The 25,295-nt window shown below is 34.3% G+C and overlaps 1 protein-coding gene across 2 annotated transcripts in view; it reads left to right on the top strand.

Annotated features, from left to right (window-relative positions):
• The window catches only part of LOC105321354 (anaphase-promoting complex subunit 1), a 101,142-nt gene that overhangs the window by 2,659 nt on the left and 73,188 nt on the right, over positions 1–25,295 (top strand). For both annotated transcript variants that reach the window (XM_066086812.1, XM_066086811.1), the window contains exons 2-9: positions 5,432–5,631; positions 6,868–7,038; positions 7,895–7,967; positions 9,850–9,944; positions 14,450–14,529; positions 17,422–17,498; positions 19,388–19,533; positions 20,480–20,706. In XM_066086812.1, coding sequence (XP_065942884.1) covers positions 5,467–5,631; positions 6,868–7,038; positions 7,895–7,967; positions 9,850–9,944; positions 14,450–14,529; positions 17,422–17,498; positions 19,388–19,533; positions 20,480–20,706 — 1,034 coding nt within the window. In that variant the 5' untranslated portion in view covers positions 5,432–5,466. The remainder of the gene's footprint in view (positions 1–5,431; positions 5,632–6,867; positions 7,039–7,894; positions 7,968–9,849; positions 9,945–14,449; positions 14,530–17,421; positions 17,499–19,387; positions 19,534–20,479; positions 20,707–25,295) is intronic.

Here is a 25,295-nt window from a genome sequence, read left to right as displayed (position 1 = left end):
CCCATTAGGACAGTTCTAGTTTTCTTTTATTTATTCATTACAAAATGACGTGGCTGCACGTAGATCTAATAATGATTGGACTTTTCTTTTAATAATTTTTTGTCACCTACCTAACGTATCCATATATGATTGGATCAATATGACAGTAAATTTAGCATGGAACTAAGCAAAAAAATTATCAAAACAAAACTAATCAGCCAAAGAGTCACAGTTAACACTGATACTGAGTACTTTCTACACGTTACATCCAGTACAGATGCCTGATCCACCTCTAAATCTATTGCTGGAAATTATATAGCCCGAGATCACTGTGACGTCATACTTAACTTTTCACTCGACAGTTTTCGTAAATTGTCGGACAAATTCGGGGAAGGAAATGACGTCATATGTCAGCAAAAGTTCAGATAGGTACAGTTTTTTACGTAAGCATATGTGTTGTTTACTTTAATGTTTTTAAAAGGAATTTTTATGTTAAATGAAAATTATGTATGCGATTTACAGGTAAGAATTTTCCGTAGAAACGCTTCCTGTTCCACCATGTTGCTATGCACCGCAAAGGATTATTGGGATATGTAGAACTTTTTCAAGTGGCCTCATAAAAATTTCTTTGAACAATGTGCAGATTTTAACTCGAATTTTCTCCGTTCGTACACATTGTCTATGGAGCTCGCTTCGCGCCGCCTCGCTGCGCTCGCTATCATATGAAAACTGTTTGTTTTCTTGCATTGTTTTATCAATGTGAACATTGTTTTCTGTTGTTTTATTTCCTTATCAACCCTGGATGACTAAATATATTGTTGTTTGAGTTTAAACCCGTATTTTATCGAACAAAAATGCTGAATTATGAAATTTTTTTCATGAATTTAGTCAAATGTGTAAAACATTTAACAGATGAATGTACATCCTATGTAGCAAAATGACAGTCAATCAAAGCACTCTTGTTATAAGAAACATATTTTGATATCATTGTCATTCTTTCGGATGATTTTTCCATGACATTATTAATAATATTGATAATACATATTTTGTAAAAGGTAACGCTGGGTCTATTCCTCGTATAATCAAGGCATAAAATTACATCAAATGTCGCCCTATTATTCATTAATATTGATTTCGGACCAATGACAATCAAAATAGCATTAACACGGGATTATAAACAGAAACTGAAAGTTCAAGATGGCTGCATGATATCTCGTATTCTTTAAATTTTTTACACTTTATTAACATCCTTTGTCAAAATGTTAAATTTTGTCCAGATTTTATAATGATTCATTGTCAGTATGACAATTTAAGCTAAATGGAGTTAAAGAGTTAAATCGCTGACCATAGCGCTCAAAAGAAAATTGCACTTTATTAAAAAAGAAATTAAGATCAACGTAATAACTCCGAAATAATTACTTGATTACATTTAAAAAAAAAATTTAAATTGCTGAATTGTATATTTTGTCAATATTTAAGTGATTAGATAAGTAACAATAAAGGTATTTGTTTTGAACATTTGTTACTTTTTGATAGTCTCATGCATGATTCTTTAACCACCGATTGACGAACTATATGTATTAGCTTATGAATGCTTGATTTTACACAGTCTAATTTATTTTTCTGTTTTATTTGATTACAGTTGAGTAGCTAATTATACAAATCAATTACCAGTCTAAGGTGTCAAACCCCCTCTTTGTTCACCAGACTCTTGTACCATGTGTATACATACCCCAGATACACACATGTCTGGAGCAGTGGCTTCGTTAGTTAATTTAACTGTTTACCCGTGTCATTGTCTCGGATTAGTTGTGTGTGAAGGGATATTATGTAATCAAAAATGAATAATGAACAAAAATCTGCCCATGCAAGAGTTTTAAGATTTCGTAATCAGTGGTAAAAAGGTGATGAGAGTAGCAAATTTTAAAAATCCTTTAAAAAGAAATCTGACTGTAACAAAATATTTACGGACACAAATTTCTTAATCTACAATACTTAAAATAACTAGATACGTCAAAAAATCAGACCTATATCAATCATTTTGGCTGTAAAATCGAATTTATTTTGTATAGCTTTGTAAGGAAATTTCCCTCCTGTTGACCTTGTGATGTCACTTCCGCTGAAGCCCTGTTATCGCCTAATTCTATTTTCTCTTGATTAGATTTCTCAAAACAGGTAAAAAGAGCCACTTTGAAGTGGCGTAACTCCGTTATTTTTGCATCGATTTCCAATTTTTCATGCGTTTTTAGCTCACCTGAGCTGAAAGCTCAAGTGAGCTATTCTGATCACATTTTGTCTGTCGTCCGTCTGTCTGTCTGTCCGTCCGTCTGTCTGTCTGTCCGTAAACTTTTCACATTTTCAACATCTTCTCAAGAACTACTGGGCCAATTTCAACTAAACTTGGCACAAATCATCCTTAGGCAAAGGGGATTCAAAGTTGTGAAAATTAAGGGTCACGCTCGTTTTCAAAGGGAGATAATTAGAAATTAATGAAAAATTTCGAGAAATTTTCAAAAATCTTCTTCTCAAGAACCAGAAAGCCAGGAAAGCTGAATCTTGTGTGGAAGCATCCTCAGGTAGTGTAGATTCAAAGTTGTGAAATTCATGACCCCCGGGGGTAGGGTGGGGCCACAATGGGGGGGTCGAAGTTTTACATAGGAATATAAAGAGTAAATCTTTAAAAATCTTCTTCTCAGAAACTAATCAGCCAGGAAAGCTGAAACTTGTGTGGAAGCATCCTCAGGTAGTGTAGATTCAAAGTTGTGAAAATCATGACCCCCAGGGGTAGGGTGGGGCCACAATGGGGGGTCGAAGTTTTACATAGGAATATATTGAGTAAATCTTTGAAAATCCTCTTCTCAAAAACTAATCAGCCAGGAAAGCTGAAACTTATGTGGAAGCATCCTCAGGTAGTGCAGATTCAAAGTTGTGAAAATCATGACCCCCAGGGGTAGGGTGAGGCCACATTGGGGGGGGGGGTGTTAAAGATTTACAAAGGAATATATAGAGTAAATCTTTAAAAATCTTCTTCTCAGAAACTAATCAGCCAGGAAAGCTGAAACTTGTGTGGAAGCATCCTGAGGTAGTGTAGATTCAAAGTTGTTAAATTCATGATCCCTGGGGGTAGGGCGGGGCACAATGGGGGGTCGAAGTTTTACATAGGAATATATAGAGTAAATCTTTAAAAATCTTTTTCTCAGAAACTAAACAGCCAGGAAGCTGAAACTTGTGTGGAAGCATCCTCAGGTAGTGTAGATTCAAAGTTGTGAAAATCATGACCCCCAGGGGTAGGGTGAGGCCACATTGGGGGGGGGGGTGTTAAAGATTTACAAAGGAATATATAGAGTAAATCTTTGAAAATCCTCTTCTCAAAAACTAATCAGCCAGGAAAGCTGAAACTTATGTGGAAGCATCCTCAGGTAGTGCAGATTCAAAGTTGTGAAAATCATGACCCCCAGGGGTAAGGTGGGGCCACATTGGGGAGGGGGGGTGTTAAAGATTTACAAAGGAATATATAGAGTAAATCTTTAAAAATCTTCTTCTCAGAAACTAATCAGCCAGGAAAGCTGAAACTTATGTGGAAGCATCCTCAGGTAGTGTTGATTCAAAAGTGTGAAAATCATGACCCCCAGGGGTAGGGTGGGGCCACAATGGGGGGTCGAAGTTTTACATAGGAATATATTGAGTAAATCTTTGAAAATCTTCTTCTCAGAAACTAATCATCCAGGAAAGCTGAAACTCGTGTGGAAGCATCCTCAGGCAGTGTAGATTCAAAGTTGTGAAATTCATGATCCCTGGGGGTAGGGCGGGGCACAATAGGGGGTTGAAGTTTTACATAGGAATATATAGAGTAAATCTTTAAAAATCTTCTTCTCAGAAACTAAACAGCCAGGAAGCTGAAACTTGTGTGGAAGCATCCTCAGGTAGTGTAGATTCAAAGTTGTGAAAATCATGACCCCCAGGGGTAGGGTGAGGCCACATTGGGGGGGGGGGGTGTTAAAGATTTACAAAGGAATATATAGAGTAAATCTTTGAAAATCCTCTTCTCAAAAACTAATCAGCCAGGAAAGCTGAAACTTATGTGGAAGCATCCTCAGGTAGTGCAGATTCAAAGTTGTGAAAATCATGACCCCTGGGGGTAGGGTGGGGCACAATGGAGGGTTGAAGTTTTACATAGGAATATATAGAGTAAATCTTTAAAATTCTTCTTCTCAGAAACTAATCAGCCAGGAAAGCTGAAACTTGTGTGGAAGCATCCTCAGGCAGTGTAGATTCAAAGTTGTGAAAATCATGGTCCCTGGGGGTAGGGTGAGGCCACATTGGGGGGGGGGGGTGTTAAAGTTTTACATAGAAATATAGAGTAAATCTTTAAAAATCTTCTTCTCAGAAACTAATCAGCCAGGAAAGCTGAAACTTTTGTGGAAGCATCCTCAGGTAGTGTAGATTCAAAGTTGTGAAAATCATGACCCCCAGGGGTAGGGTGGGGCCACAATGGGGTGGTCGAAGTTTTACAAAGGAATATATAGAGTAAATCTTTAAAAATCCTCTTCTCAAAAACTAATCAGCCAGGAAAGCTGAAACTTATGTGGAAGCATCCTCAGGTAGTGCAGATTCGAGGTGGGAAAATCATGATCCCTGGGGGTAGGGTGGGGCACAATGGAGGGTCGAAGTTTTACATAAAGTTTTACGCGCATAATTTTCGCGCATGTAACATTTTTTAATGTTACCCGTTGCTAAGTGCGTTGCTAACGCTGAGGGTAATAGAAAATATTATTAACTGTGTCTTAACCAATCAGATTTCAGTATTTAACATGAAAGTATAACAAAATATAATGTTGTATTATATATTTTACTTTATCACATAATATTGTATCATTTGATATGATACAATGTTGTATCAAATTATATTGTATCATATGATACAATATCATATTATGTTTCAAAAATGATATAGTATCATAAAATATCATACTATATTATACAATATAATATCATATGTTTCAATGTTATGATGTATTATGTAATATGATATTTTAATATAATACTATATTGTTCTATACATTATGATATTGTATTATGTGATCAAATACAATAACGTTTAACACAATACAATGTCATTTCATACGTTACAATATCATATCTCATCTTTGTTTAATATGGTATTTTATTGTATTATATGATATATGTCGTAAATATGATAGGATGCAATATTTAATTTTATATTATTGTATTGATTAACATATGAACATATGATTATCATTCATACAATTTTTTAATAGATGACATACGATATTGTGTCAAAACAGAATCCATGAATATCCAAGATCATAAAGTATGATTTTCATTTAATATGATAAAGGTGGTCTCATAAAGGTGAAGTCTCATAAGGGTGATGTCTCGTCTCGGTGAGCTTTGTAATCTGTGATTACCTATGTTTATATGTATTTTCAAGGAATAATTAAAACCAGCACGCTGGATATTGAGGATATGATATCAGCCTGTGAAACACAGGAGTTTGTACCTTTTGGGAGGAGATACATTGAAAATCATCCAGGAATATTTCAAATACAAGTACAGAACCATGTTAGCACAGAGCAAGGGATACCTTTGGTCAAATCCTTTAGAGATATATCCATCACAGATCCTAAAAAAGTAAGTTGTTGTACATGTTGTGTAAGGATTATTATGCCCCCTTTCGAAGAAGGGAGGGCATATTGCTTTGCTGCTGTCTGTCGGTCAGTCAACCGACATTTTCATTTTCTTCACAGAGGATGAACATATTGAAATGAAATTTGTTATACAGATTTATCGGGATAATGTCTAGGTAAAGATGGATATGGGGTACGATCAAGCAATTTTCGACAGAGTTATGGCCCTTGGTCTTAGAGAAAAATTCCAGTTGTTTAGCAGTTTCCGCTCATTTTCTTCGCAGAGGATGCACATATTGAAATGAAATTTGGTATACAGGTTTATCAGGATAATATCTAGGTCAAGATGGATATGGGGTACGATCAAGCAATTTTCGACAGAGTTATGGCTCTTGGACATAGACAAATTCCAGTTATTTGCAGTTTCCACTCATTTTCTTCGCAGAGGATGCACATATTGAAATGAAATTTGGTATACAGGTTTATCAGGATAATATCTAGGTCAAGATGGATATGGGGTACGATCAAGCAATTTTCGACAGAGTTATGGCTCTTGGACATAGACAAATTCCAGTTATTTGCAGTTTCCACTCATTTTCTTCGCAGAGGGTGCACATATTGAAATGAAATTTGGTATACAGATTTATTGGGATAATATCTAGGTCAAGTTGGATATGGGGTATGATCAAGCAATTGGATATAGGGTACGATCGAGCAATTTTCGACAGAGTTATGGCCCTTGGACTTAGAGAAAAATTCCAGTTTTTTAGCAGTTTCCGCTCATTTTCTTCGCAGAGGATGCACATATTGAAATGAAATTTGGTATACAGGTTTATCAGGATAATATCTAGGTCAAGATGGATATGGGGTACGATCAAGCAATTTTCGACAGAGTTATGGCTCTTGGACATAGACAAATTCCAGTTATTTGCAGTTTCCACTCATTTTCCTCGCAGAGGATGCACATATTGAAATGAAATTTGGTATACAGGTTAATCTAAATAATATCTAGGTCAAATTTGATTTTGATTATGATAGAGCAATTTTCGACAGAGTTATGGCCCTTGGACTTAGAAAAATTCCAAATATTTGCAGTTTATGTTCATTTTCTTTGTGGGTGTTTCCAAGGGAGGGGGGCATAAGTGTTTCACAAACATCTCTTGTTTATTATAACCATGATCATGAATTAGGTCTAGATTTGGTCAACGAATCCTTCTCATCAAATGTACTAAAATTTCAGCCAAAAGAACATTGGATGTTCAAAAAGCAGTGTAAAGATTTCTCCAAGGAGAATGAACATTGTGATGAAGAACTGTATGTAAGTGGAAACACTGTTATTTGGAGTCATGGAGGACAAAGTGGAATACAGCAGGTTCTCAAAACCTTTACCATGGATACACCCGTTTTACAGGTAGGACTCAGTTATTAGGATTTATACTTGACTTGCTGTTGGGATAAAGATTAACTGAAGGTAAATAGATTGTTAAAAGATTAGAAAAAAATGATATTAAGATAGTGTTAAATCTAGAATTTGAAAAGGGTGTGAAAAGGGTGTGTTACAATTATATCTGATAGGGCACTTTCATCGCGCTGAACACTTAGAAGGCATTGCTAGCAGCAGACATACCAGTTTACAGTGTCATATGATAACAGTTTGATTTGTTCTTGAAGTGCTTCAATAGAAAGCAACATTGTGAGTGAAAAACAAAGATTAATTATTAAAATAGACCCCACAATGGGGGATGAATTTTTACATAAGAATATATAGAGAAAATCTTTAAAAATCTTCTTCTCAAAAACTATTGAGCCAGAAAAGCTCAAACTGGAGTGGAAGCATTCTCAGATAGTGACGATTCAAGTTTGTTCAAATTATGGTCCCCGGTGGTAGGGTGGGGCCACAATGGGGGATGAATTTTTACATAGGAATATATAGAGAAAATCTTAAAAAATCTTCTTCTCAAAAACTATTAGGCCAGAAAAGCTTAAGCTTGTGTGGAGGCATCCTCAGGTAGTATAGATTCAAGTTTGTTCTATAGAAAAGTGAGGAGAAAATCTTTAAAAATCTTCATCTCAAAAACTATTAGGCCAGAAAAGTGGGGCCTCAAAGTGGGTTTTGATTTTGATGCCTTAATGCTAATTTGATCAGTCAAGGATATTGATGCTCAGGTGATCGATGTGGCCCCTGGGCCTCTTGTTTTCATTGGTAAACCATGGGTTTGTGTGTCACACTGTCTTTTCAACAGTTAATTTGTTTTTGTGTTTTGCAGGCCTTATGGTTTGATTTTATTTTGCCTAACACAGAGATTGTTCCAGACCCACCTAGTTCACTGGACATTGAGGGTAAGCTTCTAAGAGATTCAGACTATATTTAATTTTGCTGGGTGTGTCTTTTTACTTTAATTAACTCCAATGAGAATAGAGCTTTCTATCAAGGTAAAGGTAGCAATTCATTCTCAGGGGAGGGGATAAAGGGTTGTAAAAGGGCTAAACTATTTTTTAGCTTACCTAAGCTAAAGGCTTTAGTTTACATTTTTTGATCATTTTTAGCTCACCTGAGCTGAGAGCTCAAGTGAGCTATTCTGATCACATTTTGTCTGTCGTCCGTCCGTCCGTCCGTCTGTCCGTAAACTTTTCACATTTTCAACTTCTTCTCAAGAAATACTGGGCGAATTTTAACCAAACTTGGCACAGATCATCCTTAGGCAAAGGGGATTCAAAGTTGTGAAAATTAAGGGCCACACCCTTTTTCAAGGGGAGATGATTCAAAATAAATGAAAAATTTTGAGAAATTTTCAAAAATCTTTTTCTCAAGAACCATAAAGCCAGGAAAGCTGAAACTTGTGTGGAAGCATCCTCAGTTAATGAAGATTCAAAGTTGTGAAATTCATTACCTCGGGAGTAGGGTTGGGCCACAATGGGGGGTCAAAGTTTTACACAGGAATATATAGAGTAAATCTTTAAATCTTTAAAAATCTTCTTCTCAGAAACTAATCAGCCAGGAAAGCTGAAACTTGTGTGGAAGCATCCTCAGGTAGTGTAGATTCCAAGTTGTGAAAATCATGATCCCTGGGGGTAGGGTGGGCCACAATGGGGGGTCGAAGTTTTACATAGGAATATAGAGTAAATCTTTAAAAGTCTTCTTCCCAAAAACTAATCAGCTAGGAAAGCTGAAACTTGTGTGGAAGTATCCTCAGGTAGTGTAGATTCCAAATTGTGAAAATCATGATCCCAGGGGGTAGGGTGGGGCACAATGGAGGGTTGAAGTTTTACATAGGAATCTATAGAGTAAATATTTAAAATTCTTCTTCTCAGAAACTAATCAGCCAGGAAAGCTGAAACTTGTGTGGAAGTATCCTCAGGTAGTGTAGATTCAAAGTTGTGAAAATCATGATCCCTGGGGCTAGGATGGGACCACATTGAGGGGGGGGGGGTGTTAAAGTTTTACGTAGGAATATATAGAGTAAATCTTTAAAAATCTTCTTCTCAGAAACTAATCAGCCGGATGATTCTTTATAATTGTTAAGACTTTGGCTCCAGGACAATTCTTCGGCTTCACAAGAAGGTTCAGAGTTTGATGTAGCTTTATATCTCATATATAAACAATTGTTAAGGATCTTTTTGAGAACTGCAATACTCAACATGTGATATGACTATAAAATCATCCTGTTAGAAAAGGGACTAATGATGATAAACATAAGAATATCCAGGGGGGAAATGGATTCTATTTATACAGGATCTACATGTATTATTGTACATTGTCCAGATTGTTTGTATTATGACTCCATTAAGCTGATTTTATCATACCTATTGTTCCTCAGGTGAGCGATGTGGCCCATGGGCCTCTTGTTTGTCTATCTGTAAATTTTCAAATTTTGAACTTCTTCTCTAAAACCACTTAGCCAATTTCATCAAATTCATCAAATTGGCACAAAGCATTGCAGAAATGAAATGCCAATTTTAACTCAAAGCTAAGAAAACCTGGAAACTGCATTTTTAAAAAACTTTTTCTCAAGAACTACTGAGTCAAATTCAACATTATTTAGTAAAATAATCCTTCTGGAAAGGAAAATGTAAACTGCACAAATTAGGGCTTAAAATTTTGACCCCCCCCCCCCCCCCCCCCCCCCCCGATGTTTAATGCTATAGGAGTGGGGGTTCAAATTATTATGGCCGCTATATATTTTTAACATATATAAAATTTGTTATTGGTTTTTTATTTCAGGCGATCTTCAGACAGGAATCTGTGTGGTAGAATTAGGCTGTGTTAGTTGTTACTGCCAGTCTGGAAAAGAATATTCCATGGCATTACCATTTCAGGTGTGTTCTTTTATATAATTTGAGTCATTCAGATGACATATTGCTTTCCGTATTTTTCTGACATTTTTCATAAATTTTGAACATTTTAAAAATTTAACTGATTTTTAGCTCACCGAGACGAAGTCAAGGAGAGCTTATGCTATACCCTCGGCGTCGGCGGTGGCGTCGGCGTCGGCGTCCGGACCTGGTTAAAGTTTTTGTTGCAGGTCCTGTATCTAAGCTATTACTTGTCCTATCTTCACCAAACTTGCATGGATGATGCATCTGGACCTACCTATGGACTTGAAAGACTTGGATGCTGAATCTGGGTCCTAAATTTCAGATGCTGGAGGAGGTTAAGGTTGTTGGACCAGGTTAAAGTTTTTGTTGCAGGTGCCCTTTGATAGCAGTATCTTAGTTACTGCTGGTCTGTACTTCACCAAACTTGCATGGATGGTGTGCCTTATGATACTGATGCACCAGACAGGCTTGAGTGCTGAATCTGAGCTATAGGTTTCGGATGCTGGAGGAGGTTAAGGTTTTTGGAGCAGGTTAAAGTTTTTGTTGCGGGTACCCATTGATAGCAATATCTAAGTTACTACTGGTCCTAACTTCACCAAACTTGTATGGATGATGCGTCTTATGATACTGATGCACCTGACAAGCTTGAATGCTGAATCTGAGCAATAGGTTTCGGATGCTGGAAGAGGTTAAGGTTTTAAGAGCTGGTTAAAGTTTTTGTTGCAGGTGCCCTCTGATGATTAATCTTAGTTACTACTGGTCCTAACTTCACCAAACTTGTATGGATGGTGCGTCTTATGATACTGATGCACCTGACAAGCTTGAATGCTGAATCTGAGCAATAGGTTTCGGATGCTGGAAGAGGTTAAGGTTTTTAGAGCTGGTTAAGTTTTTGTTGCAGGTGCCCTCTGATGATTTTATCTTAGTTACTACTGGTCCTAACTTCACCAAACTTGTATGGATGGTGCGTCTTATGATACTGATGCACTTGACAAGCTTGAATGCTGAATCTGAGCAATAGGTTTCGGATGCTGGAGGAGGTTAAGGTTTTAAGAGCTGGTTAGATAAAGTTTTTGAAACAGGTGCCCTCTGATGATGATAACTTAGTTATTACTTGTCCTTACTTCACCAGACTTCCATGGATGGTGTGTCTTCTGATACTGATGCACTTGACAGGCTTGAATGCATAGTCTGGTTTCGGATGCTGGATAAAGTTAAGTTTTTAGGAACAGGTCACATGTTTAATAGATGATAGTACTATTTCAAACTTGCATAGTTGATTTAACTGTAATATGAATGAATCGCAGAGGTAGCTTCAGATGCAGAGCTTGATCTCCATTATCAAGGATGCTAAAAAATAAATCTTAGTTATTACTGGTCCTAACTTCACCAAACTTGAATGGATGGTGTGTCTTATGATACAGATGCACCTGACAGGCATGGATGCTGAATCTGAGCCATAGGTTGCGGATGCTGGAGGAAGTTAAGGTTTTAATTGCTAGTGCCCTCTGATGATGATATCTTAGTTATTACTGGTCCAAACTTCACCAAAATTGCATGGATGATGCGTCTTATGATACAAATGCACCTGATGGGCTTGAATGCTGAATCTGAGCCATAGGTTTCGGATGCTGGATGAGGTTTAGTTTTTTGGAACAGGTCACATGTTTTATAGATGATAGCTTGCATAGTTGATTTAACTTTATTATAAATTAAATGCAGAGGTTGCTTCAGATGCAGAGCCTGATCTCCATTATCAAGGATGCTAAAGAAATCTCCTACCTCACTCAAACCTGCTCGATAGATAGATGTGTTTGTTGATAAATGATATAACATGATTCCTATGATAAAGTATTGTATGATATGAAACAATATTGTTTGATATGATACAATATGATATCATGTGTTATATTATAAAAAGTTATACGATACGATATGATATTGTATCAATTTTTTTGATATTTTATGATATGATTATGTATCATGATATTGTTATGTATAGTATTGTATATTATGATACAATATTGTATAATATTATATTGTATTTTTAATTTATTATTTTATCACATGATACAATTGCATAAGATATTGCAAAATATTATATTGTATCCTATGATACAATATTGTATATTCTATAATATTGTATCATACAATATTGTATAATATGATATTGGTTTCAGTAATATAGAATTATATCACATGAAATTATATTATATGATATTGTAATATTATATAATATTGTATCATACGATATTGTATGATATGATATTAGTTTATATGATATATTATCATAACACATGAAATTGTATTATATGATATTGTAATATATTTTATTGTGTCATATGATGCAATATGTATAATATAATAATGTATTTTATAATATTTTACCATATCACATAATATTGTATCATTTGATAAGATACAATGTTGGAATCAAATTATATTGTATTACATGATATAATATCATATAATGTATCAAATATGTTTCAGTGTCATTCAATACAATATCATTCTATATTATACAATATAATATCATGTTTCAGTGTTATGATGTATTATGTAATATGATATTGTAATATGATACTATATTGTATTATATTTTATGATATTGTATTATGTGATCAAATACAATAAGGTATAACACAATACAATGTCATATCTTATGTTACAATATCAAATCTCATTATTGTTTATTACGGTATTTTATTTATTATATGATATATATTATATTAGAAATATGACATGATGCAATATTTAATTTTATATCATTGTATTGATTAACATATGAACATATGATTATCATGAAAAAATTTATCAGATGATATACGATATTTTGTCAAAACGGAATCCATGAATATCCAAGGTCATAAAGTATGATTTTCATATAAAATGATAAAGGTGGTCTTATGAAGGTGATGTCTCATAAGGGTGATGCTCCGTCTCGGTGAGCTTAGTAATCTATGATTACCTATGTTTAATATTAGGCAAAACTTGACCAATTTTCGTGTAGCATTTGTAGGGAAAGGGGACATTAATTGAAAATTCATGATTTCCAAAGGGCCATATTTTACAAATTTATAAATAGCAAAAATTAGAATATAGTTATCAAGACCCCCTTAAAACAGGAAAAAACAGGAAGTGCTTAGATATCTTTGAAAAAAATTGGGATCCCCACCCCTTAACCATAATATATTCTTTGTCTTTGTGTCAAGGGTCATCAAATGGTATGAAAGTAATGACAATATGGGCTTGTCTTGCTGCCCCTTAACAGAAAGTGGCCAGATATCTTAAAAATATTTGAGATCCCCACCTGAAACTATATATATACTTGATCCTTGAGTCATGGGGCATCACATGACATATAGGATTTGACCCCTCAAGAGACATCATGACTTTCAAGAATCGGAAATAATCAAGTACTTCATTTTTAAGCTCACCTGAACTGAAGGTTGAAATGAGCTTTTCTGATCACCTGTTGTTCATCATCTGTTTGTCTGTCTGTCTGTCCATTGGTCTGTAAACTTTCCAATTTTTTACTCTAGAACCACTTGGCCAAATTTAACCAAACTTGATACAAAGCATCCTTATGGGAAGGGGGATTCTTAAATATTAAAATAAGAGGAAAAGCTTTTTTATGCCGCTGCCATGATATGATATTGTTTCAATTTCTTTGTACATTAGGATATGATATTGTATCATGATATTGTTATGTATAGTATTGTATAATATGATATTGTATATATTATTTTATCACATGATATTGTTTCAAATGATATTGCAATATATAATATTGTATCATATGCTACAATATTGTATAATATTATACAAATATTGACTGGGGTTGAGGGCAACATTGATTATATTAGGCCCTTAAGGACGAAATATTGCCCGACGTGAAGCCATGTTGTGACTGAGTATAAAATGAAGAAAATAATCTGAAAAATGTTCAAGCTTTTTTAATCTTATTTCAATTTTTATCGATTAGTTGTCATCATCCACGAGTTGTCTTTCGTTGACATGTTGTGTCAACGATTTTTACTTACGATTAGGTGACTTTGATGATTTTTTTTTGATGAGGTGTCCGATACGGGGACTTACAATAAATATGCAAACTGCATTGACCGTAGTGTAGGATGGATTTATCAAAATTGAGAAAAAACATGATCCCTTGCTCAGGGTTTTTGGTATAGGGATGGAGTTAAGTTCATGAGACATGTATATTAAATTCATTTAGAATTTTTTTTTTCTAAAAGGTATCTAGCAACAAAAAATAGTCAATTACTAGGAAGGGCAATTAGTACATAAACATATGACCAGGGTTCAAATAATAGGGATTAATTGTCATTTTATAAAATTTATTTTGAAAAAGAAACTGAAACATTTAGTCTTAAAGTGTTCAAATTTTCTTTTGAAATAAGCTCAGCTTGTGTCAGTATTTTTAAATAAATTTGTGAAGAAAACACCAATGGATACAAAAAAGCCTGTAATATTTATATGATATTTAGATTGCAAGTGTTTGGAAAATGAAGAATGGTCTTCTATTTGAGAGAGCAGTATCCATGGCAGAATCAAGTAACAGTAAAAGGTAAGTAAAAGCTTGAAGATTTGCAAAGACCAAAGGCTTTGAATCACCAATGGATATTAAGTAAAACAACTTGAAATTTATATGCTTTATGTTCTTATATCCATTTGTTCTTGCAAGTTGATTTCCAAAAATGTCATTCCCCAAGCACATTTGATTACAACTTTTGTCAAACCTCATTATCTCAAACTATAAATTGGAATGGTTAAAGACTTTGAGATATCAGAGTATTCGAGATATGAAGGGTAAAATACTTTTAAAAAGTGGTCATAGGTCGTCTGCTAGCAATTTTAGATTAAATCACAGGGGCATCGTATCCGCTCTACACTCTATGACATATATATAATAATACACAAGGGAAGAATCGAAAGTAGGACACGATTTGTAAACAATGTCAAAAACAACTTACTTCACAAAAGTTACGCAAATCCTCGCACACAATGTTGCAAATGTTGTCAAAAAACACGTTCACACTCAAATATTCCTAATAAACTCGGTAAAAAGCTGTCTGCTGCAGAAACCCAATCTCTTCGCCCAAGAAAAGATAACTCTGTACTTTCTCTCTGTATATGTTCAGCAATGATAGTAGAAATTTCGGCAGTAAACTGTGTAAAATGTCTGGGGAAATTTTCTACGTATATGTTACTACCGTAAGCATAATAAGTTAACATGCGTTCCGATATATTTGGCATGTACTTTAATTAGCGTAATTTAAAAAACAAATTAATATATTTCCTATCATTTAATCTTTTGTAGAAACGTAAATATACTAGGCTAGTAATTTGATATTGACAATTAAAACAATGCTGAAATTCTTCGGCAACGACAATTAATTTTGAAGGTTTAAATTGGAATAATTGCAAAGACAAAAAATGAATTATGAGTATTTTAATTATTGAATAAAAAAATAATATAATTTTTTTTTATGTGAACACCAACGTAGTTTTCCATTAACATTTTAGAGAAGAAAAAAATATTTAAAATTTCCCCAGACATTTTACAGTTTACCGCCGAAATTTCTCTATCATTACTGAACATATAGAGAGAGAAAGTACAGAGTTATCTTTTCTTGGGCGAAGAGATTGGGTTTCTGCAGCAGACAGCGGTTTTAATGGGAAAAAAACGCTTTTTAACGAGTTTATTAGGAATATTTGAGTGTGAACGTGTTTTTTGACAACATTTGCAACATTGTGTGCGAGGATTTGCGTAACTTTTGTTAAGTAAGTTGTTTTTTGACATTGTTTACATTTCGTGTCCTACTTTCGATTCTTCCCTTGTGTATAATTATATATATGTCATAGAGTGTAGAGCGGATACGATGCCCCTGTGATTAAATATTTAACTTTATGAAAACTACAAGGCCCATTATTATTTACTTTTTTGTTTGAAGCATCTCTAGAATAAGAAGAATCAAAATTGTGAAATTAATGACCCCCTGGGTCTCTGTTGGGCCAAAAATGTAAAAAAAAAAACAACAAAATTTCAAAACCTTTTTTCTCTACTCCCACACAAGTGAATTAAAACTACATACATGATGAAGGTATCACATCGGTAATTGTTTTCACTATAAAGCACTATAGAGGGAAACAAATTCTTGAAAATCAGTTTTTATGTTATCTCATCAGCGAACACCTTTAAAAGGGCACACGATACGGCATTTCTCAAAATATCTAGCTCCAAACAAGTTTACCCTCGAAACAATGTGTTTTCCGTTTGTATGTAAACAGACTGCACACTCCCCAGGAAGCTGCTGCATGTGCCCTGAAGGAAGTAGTCCCTGTGAAAAAAAAATCATCGTCTAACAAATACATCCTCCTCAGTGACACTAACTAAGTAAAGGAAAATGTAAAAATGCAGTCAGGGAAAAAATAATTCTGAAGTGTATATGGAACTACAGTTGACTAAGTTCATTTTGAATGGTCAATTACTAGTGTGATGCCTCTAAGTTCATTTTGAATGGTCAATTACTACTGTGATACCTTAAAGCCATATACCAAAATTATGAAATTCATTGACCCTTGGTCAGGGGTTCAGACCGTAGAGTGGGGCCAATATGGACATATAGTGAAAACATATATTAAGGAGGCTGAGTGGTCAATAAATTACTGTGTACGGGGTAATTTTTGCCGTGTGTAATTTTTGCCCTGTGTAATTTTTGCCCTTCTACTTTGCAAACAGTTTTGCCCTGTCTTGAATTTGCCCAGACTTATAATTTGATCAAATTAATATTTGTGCCGTTTGTAATTAGCCTTGTGGGGGGTATTAGTCCCATAAAGACGGTTCTAGTTATGAATTTATATTTTCTAACATCAAATAAATAAAAGCAGGGTTAATCGTTAGAGGAGTATCTGCATGATTAAGGTTTAGATATCAAAATAAAGCTTAAAATGCAAACATGAGACACCCTGACAGGTCCATTTAAAAGTTTTGATTCTCGGGTGAATGTCAGGGCTTGTGTTTTAAAACTAAATTGTGTTTTCTCTCAAATCTTTGTTTTCTACAAACTAAATGATTTCCCACTTTTGCTAAATGTTTGTAGCCATATTGTTTTATTAACACAAAAAGACAGGTTAAAAAGTAGGCAAAATACTATTGAAAAATGAGACATTTATTATTGCATTCAACTGATCTGAGATCAGCTATTTTTGTGTGAGGAGGGGTTCAAAGTTTATGGTTGTATAGGAAAACAATTTATATTTAAAATACTTAATGTAAAAGATGCATCCAAAACTGCTTACTTTTGTCATGTGAAAATTCATGCTTTAGCAACATTTAGCATTGGGATATTCAAAAAGTGTAATTTAATTTGAGAAATAAGAATTTAAAGAGTGCATGTTGCCATGGTAACATTGGACGTTCATGAAAGGCATTTTGCCTCTATAATTTTTTTTTCAGAAATTTCCCAAATCAAACCACAGTATTTAGTATGTTACACTGTTTGGATGAAGTTTCACCAGTGATAACGAGAACAAGTAAGTATTGATAATCCATGACAGATGAGGTATTGTAATAAGTAAAGTAAAATTTAATCTATCTTCTATTATTTTCTATTGTTTTTCCTGTCTCAACAATGTGAAGATTTTCACTAAATAATTTCAAAATTATATTTTCATGTTATATGATATTTTTATGCCCCCTTTGAAGAAGGGAGGGCATATTGCTCTCTGTCTGTCTGTCGATTGGTCCACCATAGTTTCCATTTATTTTCGCAGAGGTTGCACGTATTGAAAAAAACCTTTAAGATTGACAAAGCATACTCAAAAATTGATAAGTATGCTTGGCAGTCCAATTTTCATTTTATAACTCACCTAAGCTGAAAGATCAAGTGAGCTTTTCTGATCACATTTTGTCTGTCGTCCATGTGTCCGTCCGTCTGTCCCTCAACTTTTTACCATAAAGTATTGTGTATAATATGCACTCGTTAATAATTATAGGCACCCCCCAAAGTTGACCAAAAAATGGCGAAAAAACAGCAGGTCCTATGTATAACACGCAAACCAAAAATGGCGAAATCAAGGGCCGCCATTTCCCCAAAAACTATCGATGTTTCATAATGATTTTATAATCCATGTGCAATTTCTTTCATTTTTTGTTTTATCAGAACATAGCACAGACAATGAAAATCGATGGCCGCCATTTTTCTAAATAACTATCGCTGTTTGATGATAACTTTAGAACCCAAGCACAATTACTGTAATTTCGTGATCAGAACTTGTCCCTAGTGATATTAGAGTCAAAGTTCTTACAATTTTACTTAAAAAGGATATTATGAGACACCAGTATACAATGACTTTATTAATAATTATTCAATTGCATTTTGCATGATATTAAAAGAAAAATTGCACAGCATCTAATTTTTGATTGTGTAAATGTAAAACATGTTTGGCTTATGGCAAGCCAATACTTAAATTTTACTATTGTTTGGATAAATGTCTTTGTTGGTTTTTTTGTTGATGATAACGAAACAACAAAGCTTTATAATATCTTCCTCTCATTTATTGCATTCAGAATTTACAAATATAAAATGTTCTGTAGAGTTGAAAACTTAGAAGAAACAAGTCAATCGTTAAGAATGTATATTAAAGAAAATACTTTACCATATTGTTCAGTTCTATCTTCTTTACATCAAATGAAAGAAAAGAAACTTATTCAAAATTTTGCATTTTTACTATGAATATGCATTTATCCTTTAAATATGTATTTATGCTTATATTTATTATGTATGTATATATATGTTTATAGACGCCCACCCTCCGAGGGAGACAGTCCCTCTGTTGTAAACAAGGGTTTCTAAAATAGTCACAGACTTTGACTGATGATAGTGAAACCCTTTGTTATGTGTGGGCCAAAAAAAAAAAAAAAAAAAATCACATGTAAATTATCAATGCAAGGATTTTTTCACATTTTTCTGTTTAACACATACATGTATAAATGTACGAACGGTGTACATGTAGTATCTTTATTTAAAAAAACTTGATATATATCGTATACGTTTTTTTCAACATATGTTGATTTTTTTCCTTTTTTCTAATTAACTCATATACATATACAGTGTACATTTTTAGTTTATAAAAACCTGAGATATATTCTAAATCTGTTTTCACCATATGCTATTTTCTGATATGATATTATATACTTGTTTATAAGGAATCAATAAATGTTAAAAAGAAAAAAAAATTTTTTTTATAATATTCTAATTCGAATCCAAAGATAGCCTGGTAATGCACCTAGAATTTTGATCAAAGACAATTGTTTCTGTGATTGATTAAATGATAAAAGATACTGATATTTTAGTCAGTTTCTATAGAAACATCAGGTGAGTTTTTTGTATGTACATGTATAAATTCTTTTTTCTTCACAGACACAAGCAGTGGATTAAAAGTCTCATATATGACAGATACCTCACAACATATTGTATATACAAGTGTCGAGCCATCTTTAGCCCTGATATATGACTCACAACTAGGAGTACATTCAGCTTGGAGAATTCAGAGAGCAAAGATAGATGTAAGTATATTATGATCACTTGGCTTGTCTATGATAGTATGTTTTAACCTTCATTTAATCTTGGATGCCAAGCTTTTGTAGATCAATTGTTGTTTCAGTGCAAAAGATGATATGCATGCATATCAAGAAAAGGAACATATCGGCCTCAAATTGTTTATATTTCATTTTGAAATTTTTGTTTCAAAATATCACACCAAGGATGGAAAAAACTAAGCCAATATAAGAACATGAATTGTTCAAAATACAACTTATAAAAAATAATGCAACTTTACATATAAAGAAAAGGCCCAACAAAAACCCAATCGTTTGTTTCTGCTTTCTTACTGAAAAAAAGTAGTGCCAGTAGCTCAGAAGAGCTTAAAAGAGGTACTGTAGATTCCTTATTTTACGCGAGTACTAAATTCCGCGATTCAACGGTTTTCCATCAAATCGCGAGAACATAAAATCGCGAATGCCAAAATTTTATCATAGTTTCATGTAGTTTACATATGTCTAAAAATTAAAAGCGAGATTTTAAAATTCGCGAGACGGGCTTCTCGCGATTTTACGCGGATATTAATTCCTCGCGTTTAATTAGGAATTTACAGTATTTCGCAGTAAAGGAGGTATGAATTGAGAATTCATATTTTCCCCATAAATCTACTGGGGTCTTATTGCACATCATCCTTTCTAGAATATTTACCATAAAATTATCTAGTTGTGTTTAATCATTTAGTTAAAAAAATTAAACTTTGGTAGAGTAACCTAGCTAATAGCAATATCAACAGGCAGATATTAATCTATTATATTTTAGTTGGACTATGTTTGTAAATAAAAAATATTTATTTGAGATTCATTAATGTGTGCAGTTCTCAATATTGATCTGGAAATGAAGAATGTTGTTATTTTCATTAAAATGAAATATGTATGAAACATAAAATCAAAAAGTGGGTAAAATTTTGAACAGGACTGTAGCTTGGTTTGTGGGACTATGGATAACAGTCTGTATCACCCTGCTCCTGGAACACCCCTCAACAACCAGTCCAGTTGTAGTTCTCGCTACTTTGGAAACCTGTCATCTCAATCTCCTAGTGTATCTCCACTTCGAAACTTCTCAGGAAGGATAAGCTCACCAGGTTGTCTTTATCTTCCCCAACCTATCAGTCCAATGATTTCCAGCATTGCAGCATCTAGGTTTGTATTGCCACACTGACTCTTGAAAAGAAGCTCCATTTTTTCTTGAAATTGTACACATATGGCGTAATAGTCAATAAAAATGTGTAGAATTTAGAAATTCTAAATAGATATATTTTAATATACCGGTACCCCAGCAAACAAAGTTTATGGGGGTATATTAAAATCATCCTGCCCGTCTGTCTGTAGACACAGATTTGTCCTCACTATAGACTCTTTAACTACTGCATGAAATTTGTACATAATTATGTTGAACACTATATGAAGATGTGCACCTGCAATTTTTATTTTTTTAAAGATCAGATAAGATATAATGATTTTATGGCAGTTTTCATTTTCCTTATTCCAGAATTCGTGAATTTTTTTTTCATCTGTCAGTCATCTGGACTGACTACCATCTGAAGTTTTTCAGTCAAGACAAATTTCTATCAGTCCAAAAAAACAGATCATTAAAAAACATGAAAAATAGTATTTGAATTTTATTATCAAATTCAATACGTTTCATTCTCAATCTCCATCTCCAACACAAGGTTTTTAATTTCTCTCTCATTTTCACTTTGATCTTGCTCATAAACCAGCTGACTCTTCACTTTCACCTTCTGATTTATTATTTTTTTTTTTTATTTATTTCTCTTTCTATTTGTTCATTTGTATCTGTCTCCTTCTGAGCTTTCTTTTCCCTGAAGTAACAATGACCTCTTCTCTGTCCAGATGGGGATAACTATAATGCAAATTTTAAAAGATATATTTAAAGATTTTATATTGTATTTTAAAGCTGTAATTTATCTGCATGATAACAATGTAGTTTTTTAATTTCAATCAATATCAATTATTTTAAAATAAATTACTCCAATGGTTTCCATTCAATTACTGTGGTATCACAATTGTTCATGGGGGACTAATGTTCATGGCTTTCATGGGTAACCCTTGCCCACAAATTAACATCCCCACGAGCTTATACAAAATCACTTGTTTAATAATTATTGGAATTATTCCGATTACACTACCAACAAAATTACGTTCCCACAAACCAGGGAAATTTTGGCTACCCACGAACATTGACCCCCAGGAATAAAAATGATTACACAGTAGATAATGACCATCCATTTGTCAACTGCTTCATCTAAATCTGAATAAGAAAAATATGATTAAGATGTATACAATATGAGTGAAATATGAATTTTACATATTATTTCAATGATTTATTGTTTAATGTTTGTTTATTGTTTAATTTAAAAAACCTTAGCATCAACATACCTCTATGCTTCTCTTTAAACATTTTCTTCATTTATAAGGACTATATTTATGAAAAATTCTAAGCCCAAATAGTAATTTAGTTAGTTGCATGTACAGTTTTTCACTCTTAAAAAATATCTTTAAATGCCAATTCCAACCTGTGTGCTAGGCAATGAACTCCAGTGATTTCAAGGTGGTCATTTCGCATTGATGTGAATAAACCAGTCTTTTTGACCATCATATTAGTAGCGCTATCACTTCTGAAGCCCACAAGTCTATTCATGTCTTCCTCAAACCCATTTTCTTTTGTACTGTCTCTCACTAAAGTTTACAAGTTTGCTGAAGAGGTTGAATTTGGCTCACCAATGCAAACAAATTGTGTAACAATTTTTCCATATTTAGATGCACAGAAAAATAATGTTTCTTGCTCCAAAACTGCACTGTCTATACTACCATATATAGTAAGAGAAAAGAATTTGATACCAGGTACTTGTCAGCCATTCTACATCGGAAATTCACTCTAAAAAAGCTGTAGCTGCAGTTGGGTTGTTGTAGGGGATTCCATGATCACAATCTTTAACTTAAAATTTTTGGATCCAGTTATGAAATGGTTTTTAGGGGCCCTGATATTGTCACCTGCATCAAAACATACCACAAATCTCATACCGATTTGATCGTGTAACATTAAACACTCTCTTCCCTCCTTCCAATTTTTACTAAATTCACCTGGGGAGCAATTTTCTTCATACTTTTTTTTTTTCTTTCAATTTTACATAAATATGGGGGTATGATTTACATCGGTATCAAACATCATCTGAGAATTCACTGATGGGTAAAGAAAGAGTTTCCTACACGACGGCCGAGAAGTTGAAGATCATCAACTATGCTGAGACGAACGGCAACCGAGCAGCGGGTGGAGAATTCAAGGTCAACGAGGCGAACATCAGACAGTGGCGGCTGAAGAAAGACCAGGTCCAACAACTTCCAAAGAAGAAGATGGCAGAGAGAGGCAGAGAGACCATCCACTCACAGATGGAAGAACAGCTCAAGGCGTGGATCCAGGACGTGCGGCAGCAGGGGGTTGGCGTATCCATGGCAGAAGTAAAGATCAAAGCAAAGATCATCGCCAAACAGATGAAGATTGCGAACTTCAAGGCTTCCCAGGGATGGTGTTACAGATTTTTCCGGCGACACAAACTCTCAATGAGAAGAACACACATAGCCCAGCGCCTGCCTGAAGACTACGAGGAAAAAGTCACAGATTTCCAGCGGTTCGTTATACAGCAAAGAAAAAGGAACGACTTCACCCTTGATCAGATCGGGAATGCTGATCAAATGCCACTAACCTTCGACATTCCCTACACCACTACAGTCGCCACCAAAGGAGACAGATCTATCAGCGTTAAGACAATGGGAAATGAAAAGAACAGATTTATAGTCATGCTTGCGTGTACAGCCGATGAAGGGAAGCTGCCGCCATACATCACCTTCAAGAGGAAAACCCTGCCTAAAGAGAAATTTCCTGACGGAGTGATAGTTAAAGTACACGAAAAAGGATGGATGGACAAAGACCTGACGCACGACTGGATCAAGACTGTATGGGGGAAGAGGACAAGAGCCAGCGAGCCATGCCTACTTGTACTAGACGCCTTCAGATGTCACAAGACAGAGAAGACAAAGAAATTACTAAAGAAGAAGAAGACGACACCAGCGATCATCCCCGGAGGAATGACCAGCATATTGCAACCACGTCCTAGATGTGAGCATCAACAAGCCCATAAAGAACAGTCTACGGAGAAAATGGAACGAGTGGATGCTGAACGGAAATCACAGCTACACCAAAGGGGGACTACGCAGGAAGCTAGATCTCCCTACCATATGCCAGTGGATTCTAGATGCGTGGTTGGAACTGCCTAAGAAGATCATTCATTGTTAAAGCCTTCAAGAAGTGTGGGATATCAAACGCCATGGACGGGACTGAGGACGACCAGCTGTGGGAAGACAAGAGCGACAACGAGAAAGATGAAAACGAGGATCCTATCTACGCAGACAGTGATTTCCCCTGGACACAGGAAGAATACGAACATCTGTTTGACAGCGACTGTGAGAAAGAAGAATTCTACGGATTTACAGAAGAAGACGTGGCAATGGGTCGACAGTGAAATAAACGAAATAAATGTTGAAAGTGTATTAACACTGTTTGAGTGTGGTGTATTATATATATACAATAAAGATATTCCTTGTCTTACCTGTTCTTATTGTGCTATTGTTATTGCTAAATAAAAAATGATCAAGTATAACGGTGTTCTATGTGAAGTGGAGCGTATAATGAGTCCCTATCAGTGACACTGTCTATTTAATTATGGTACCGGTAAACGTTTTAAGTTAAATTCATTGTTCAATAAGTTAAAAGAAATCGAACACAAAATGGGAAACTCAATTTTATTTTAAAACTTCTTTTACCCTACTTACGAAAGTTCATGTAATATCACTATACTACATTATATCGTCGGCCACGAGACACAAAATATGCTACCGGAAATTGTTGCGTAACTATTGATCAGGCATCAGGTAGCTGCTTTGTCAAAATGGCAATCTTGAACATAACACAGGAACACAATAAACAACAAAGTTTATTAGATTTATTTGTTAATGTACGTTTTTTAAAGGATTTGTAAATATTCGTTAATAAGATGTATAAATGTTCATTAATAAGATGTTTTAATCGACCGGATCGTTTTGTAAACGGTAGATCACAGTACATGACATGATATATGTCCTGAAAAAACGGGGTAGAAATTAGGTCCTATGTATAACACGCACCCCCACTTTTGAGTAAATTTGGGGTGAAAAAAGTGGGTGTTATACACGAGACATAACGGTATTTTAGACTGATGTTGAAAAGTAAGAAAGATGAACCTTACAATGTTTAAAGATAAACAGCAAACACACTGAAATATACATACAACTACATCCAGATGGTTTTTTGTCCTTTTTATGTTCTAAATATTCTATCAATTCACATTGATTAATGTTTGTTTGTACATCAAAGACATGTTGTTAAAATCCTAAAAATATATTGGGAAAATATTTAAAAACTTAAATAAAATGATACAATGAACTGTTGTTCAGGTGAGCAGTGTTGCCTGTGGGCTTTTTGTTTTTTATTTGTAATATTTTCAAAATAAAGAAAACCTTGTTAAGGGTGTATTTAATGGGATTTTTAAATAAATCTCAGAAGTAGCTTGCATGCAAAATATTTTATTGAGCTTTCTATTTATTTGAAAGTGAATAATTGTGAATAAATGTACAGTTGTTCGATTTTCTTTAGAGGAATTTTAGTGCTACTGAGT

The sequence above is a fragment of the Magallana gigas genome, chromosome 6, assembly GCF_963853765.1.
Source record: "Magallana gigas chromosome 6, xbMagGiga1.1, whole genome shotgun sequence".
In the NCBI taxonomy this organism is placed as follows: domain Eukaryota; kingdom Metazoa; phylum Mollusca; class Bivalvia; order Ostreida; family Ostreidae; genus Magallana; species Magallana gigas.
The sequence above is the reverse complement of the archived record's forward strand: the minus strand, read 5'-3'. Positions and strand labels throughout refer to the sequence as shown.